This window comes from Cyprinodon variegatus, unplaced genomic scaffold, assembly GCF_000732505.1.
Source record: "Cyprinodon variegatus isolate N-32 unplaced genomic scaffold, C_variegatus-1.0 Scaffold632, whole genome shotgun sequence".
NCBI classification, from domain to species: domain Eukaryota; kingdom Metazoa; phylum Chordata; class Actinopteri; order Cyprinodontiformes; family Cyprinodontidae; genus Cyprinodon; species Cyprinodon variegatus.
Window position 1 is genome coordinate 640,008 of NW_015151085.1, and position 4,817 is coordinate 644,824.

The 4,817-nt window shown below is 38.4% G+C and overlaps 1 protein-coding gene across 2 annotated transcripts in view; it reads left to right on the forward strand.

Annotated features, from left to right (window-relative positions):
- znf653 (zinc finger protein 653) overlaps positions 1-3,599 on the forward strand; it is a 17,970-nt gene extending 14,371 nt beyond the window's left edge. For both annotated transcript variants that reach the window (XM_015393245.1, XM_015393246.1), the window contains exons 6-10: positions 360-444; positions 524-635; positions 720-834; positions 1,067-1,166; positions 2,416-3,599. In XM_015393245.1, coding sequence (XP_015248731.1) covers positions 360-444; positions 524-635; positions 720-834; positions 1,067-1,166; positions 2,416-2,593 — 590 coding nt within the window. In that variant the 3' untranslated portion in view covers positions 2,594-3,599. The remainder of the gene's footprint in view (positions 1-359; positions 445-523; positions 636-719; positions 835-1,066; positions 1,167-2,415) is intronic.
- The last annotated feature ends 1,218 nt before the right edge of the window (positions 3,600-4,817 follow it).

The following is a 4,817-nucleotide window of genomic DNA, read 5'->3' on the forward strand; positions in this document are numbered from 1 at the left end:
TGACTTTATTCTCGTAATTTTATGACTATTCTCCTTGTGACTTTATTCTCGTAATGTTACGACTTTATTCTTGAAATTTAAGAAAAACTAAATCTCTAGCCAGGCCCTAATACTCCGTCGTATGTGAGAAACCATGTTCCATAATTTGGTTACAAAAAGGTGAGCTTTAATGTTGATAAAAAATATTCTTTATCTCTTTTACAATTTGTCCTAACTCCCTGTTTTTTTAAATGGTGTCCAGTATTAAATATTTTCCTGGCTACTGATATCCACTTTTACCTTTTTAGTATGGTGACAGCCCTAGATGTGAATAGAGTTCTCTTAACCTTCGGGGTTTTAATCCCACTCTGTCTCTGCAGGATTGAGTGAGACGCAGCTGGTCCAGAACTCCATCGATAACCTGGAGCTGAGTAGCAGCAGAGAGCTGCAGCGGACTCTCAGCAGGTATGAAGCAGACGTACCACTGAGATCCTGGGTGTTTACCGATGTTCTAATCCACCCCGTCTTTGTCCGTTTCCTGCAGGTCAAAGAGAAACAGGCGAGGACCGGTCATTGAAGCAGACGGCATGCTGAAGATGTTCCACTGTCCTTATGAAGGCTGCAGTCAGGTTTACGTAGCAATCAGCAGTTTTCAGGTAGAACTCCGTGACCCGTTCTGTTTGCATCTCTCATCTGTCATCCCTTAAAATGGATTAAAAGAAGCTGTCCATTGTCTCTAGAATCACGTGAATCTAGTTCACAGGAAAGGAAGGACCAAGGTCTGCCCTCATCCTGGCTGTGGGAAGAAGTTCTACCTGTCAAACCACCTCCACCGTCACATGATCATACACTCAGGTGGGTTCTTACCAGAAGACCAGCGCTGGTATTTTCAATTCAATTCAGCTTTTTTTCAATATAGCATCAATTCACAACACGTCATCTCAAGGCACTTTATTGTTCACCAGATCATCCAGTCAAATTAATTCAAAGTTTTCTATCTAAGGAAAACCAGTTGATTGCATCGACTCATTGACTCGAAAACAATTCTTCACACTAACTCATTTATTTATGTGGTTATTTCTACCAGGGGTCAGAGATTTCATCTGTGAAACGTGCGGGAAATCATTTAAGCGTAAGAATCATCTAGAAGTCCACCGGCGGACGCACACAGGAGAGACGCCGCTCCAGTGAGTTACTGATGTCATAGTCTGCTGTTCCTGTGGACAAATTTGGACAAAAAAAAAAAAAAAAAGCTGAAAGAGATTTTTATTTCTCTCCATACATAAGATTTGCATTTCTTGCTTTGAGTGTGACAGTTTTGGGTGCGGCAAACACCAAGGGCAGTCAGTTTTTACAACGTTTCTATTTTGAAAAGGTCCTGTAGGTGGAGTACATCTCAATAATTAGTGCTGCTTCAACTAATCAAAGGAAATTAACAATGAAGACCAATGGAGGGTGGCAAGGGGCAATATATGCATTTCACATGATTTCAAGGCACGTTTGTTGAATGCACTAATGAATAAGAGAATACATGAGCGTATCTGTCTATCTCTAATTTAGATATGCAAAGCTGGTAGGTTTTTTTTTTTTTCAAATTAAAGGAATATTGGCTGAATCCCAAACAACCCCTTAAGCACCCTTAACAATCAAGGGTCACTCCCATGGAAGTCTCACTTGCAGCTGTGGAGGGTGCCTAAATTGAAGGTGTGTGTGTGTGGGGGGGGATATAAACGAGAATGGGAGGGCTTCTTCTCTCCAACAGAAAAGGAAAGCAGTCATTGCTATAGCGACACATTGATGCCCCATGTACATGGCTGTATTTGCCCCTTTCTTAAAACAAATGTATACGGTCAAATGAAACTATGTTAAAGCGGAGCTTCCACTTTGGAATAAATTTTGTTTTTTCATTTTCTAACTTGTGATTTTCTGTCAGAATGAGGAAGATGCAGCAAAATGGCAGAATTTACACATGGGATTATGTGTTTCCTCTGCCAACAGGCCGCTATTTAACCTGCTGCCGAATTCCAGCAAGTCTGCAACTGAGACAGACTTGCTATTAAAGGGATGAACGTTCCACTTGCCCTACCTACTACTTGGTTTGGGATGGCACTTAATGTGGCACACCCTCTGTGAAAACGTGCAAATGGAGGGTTAGTGCTCAGGGTTAGTGCTTTGGGGCTGGTTTGGGATTGCGCCATTGAGTCTTGATATGAACAATACTCCACATTTACAGTTTTTATTTAGTATAAACACAACAAAGAACAATTGTTTCTTTTTTTGTTTATTATGCCCTACTGTGTGTTGATTTGTCACATAAAAACCCAATAAAACACATGAATGGCTGTGATAAGCTCTGTAAACGGTCTGGCAGAACTCACAATACCTGACCATGAAACTTCTCTCTGCCGTTTTTTTCCCCTTTATTCTCAACTTCAGATGTGAAATCTGTGGCTACCAGTGCCGCCAGCGTGCCTCCCTGAACTGGCACATGAAGAAACACACTCCGGAGGCACTTTACAACTTCACCTGTGAGTTCTGCAACAAGCGGTTCGAGAAGTTGGACAGCGTTAAATTTCATAAAGTGAAAAGCCACCCTGAAAAACAAACAAGCTGAGGTCTCTGGAGGGGAGTGTCTCCTCTGTTCAAACGGCTCATGTTTCTTTATAGGGGATATCAGCTTAGTGAGACAGTCCAACCCTGTGCAGGACACAGGCTGTGACAGTAGAATCTGCTGAGTTAACATTACGACCACAGGAAAATACAAAGGGGGCTCAACATGTTCTTAATATGCACTAACAACCTTATCGTTTACAGTAGTAACTATTACTTTTCAGGGATTGCATCATTCTGCGATGCAGATTATGTTTTTATTCCTGAACATCAGAAACTGGTCAGTGTCTTTGTTTGGGGGCCAGTCCGGGATTCAGCATTACCAAAAATTGCAGAACTGTAACCAGTGGGAATTTGAATTATCCTTTTACTGCCGACTGTTTATAAAAAGTTTGTAAACCAGAGAGGTCGGTTGATAATAAAGAAATATGACCAGTGGTAAATATCCAGTAAAAGTTTAGGCTGTAAAAGGACTGGACTACGAGTCATCTGTTAGACATCATGCTTGGTTTTATGATGAGGAAACAGTTGAATTGGGTCAGTAACACAGTATCTGTGTCTCCCATGTGATTTTAATAACTCTGCTCAGGAATTTTCATAAAATCCTTTTTGTTCTTTCTTCAATTTCTCTGTTTCTTGACCTCAATAAAAGCAATTTTCCTTTTTGTATTAACCACTATCTTCTGAGTTTTTTTTTTTTAATAAAGTATTTTTTTCTTCAAAAGAACTTTCTTGTATGCAACCCGGTGTGTTCCTGCTTCATGCGTCCCCCCAACCTGGACCGTGTGCACACTTATGACACAGTCTAGCTGCTCTTAGATAATAAAACAAACATATAAAAGCTCTTGTGACACCTTGCGTCATAAAATCTATCTTTAAGGTATAGATTTTGAATGATTTATACATTAAGAAATATTTGTAAAGGCTACAACACAAGACAGTATCCTTAAAGTCTCCTTTAAGGATTAGTGACTCCTTTAAGGATTAAAGATGCAGGTAAATGGTAGTGCCCCAGGGGTACCTTCTACAGAGAGTAGAATAAAAATCTGGTCAGGGTAAACAGCAAGTAGAAAAGATTGTTAATTACAGAATAACTTTCCTTAATTACTGCAGGGAAAGAGAAACTTAACTTCTGAGCTAGGCTTACGAAATACGAGTAGCAGCTGAACATACAGGCATTGCCTCTATGTAAATGAAAGGTGGAGATTACAGGAAGTTACTATTAAAGGGGAAATTGAAACTTTAAATTTTTCCCTTGCAAGCAATGTGCCTTTGATTGCCTTTCAAATTCATCGTTTACCCAACGTCATTTTTTTAACTCCTTGTGTTGAAAATAAAACTTGGAATTTTATCTTTTGTTTAAAAAAAATCTGTTTTTATTGTCTTTTATTTTTTATGTTCTTCAGTTCCGTCTGAGGTTAAAATATAACATGGTTAATAAAGTAAAAAGGTCAAACTCCAAGAGTTTTTTTAGCTCGATCTCTCACAACTGATTTCCATGGAATAAAAATCTCCAATATATGTCTTTAATGTATATCTTCCTTTATTCTTAACAGATGAAGAAGGCCATACAATGAATGAACAGATGTTATTGTTCATTGTTTTATTTTTATTTTTTTTTTGACGGTTACTAAATCAATCTGACAAGTAACTGAATATTTCATCACTTTCTTGAAATTCAGAAGTTTTCATAAATGTATTTAGGTGTTATCTTGGGAAAGTTAGACAATCTCATTGCTTTGTTAAAAAGCTTAATTTACAAGATTAGTGAAGGTTAAACCAATGAATTTGTTTAAGACAATGAATGCAATACTCTGCTTCCTTGTATGACATCATATAAGAAGCACTAAAATAACGAAAGTGTCGCTCACGCACCCATACAGCGGAAAACCCAAGTTTACGTAAATCATTTCCTTTGTCATACATCTATAAAATATATGTTATAAAGGAAGTCCAAAAACTATAGATAAAAGTCTTCAGCTGATCCAATCAAATGCTGCAGCCAGAATTCTGATGAAAATTAAAAAGATCATATCTCTCCTGAACTAGCTTCTCTTCATTGGCTTCCTGTTAAATCCCGAATAGAATTTAAAATCCTCCTTCTCACATATAAAGCCTTAAATGGCCAAGCTCCATCTGATATCAGAGATCTGATTGTTCCTTATGTTCCTAACAGAGCACTTCTCTCTCAATCTGCAGGTTTACTAGTGGTTCCTAGAATTTCTAAA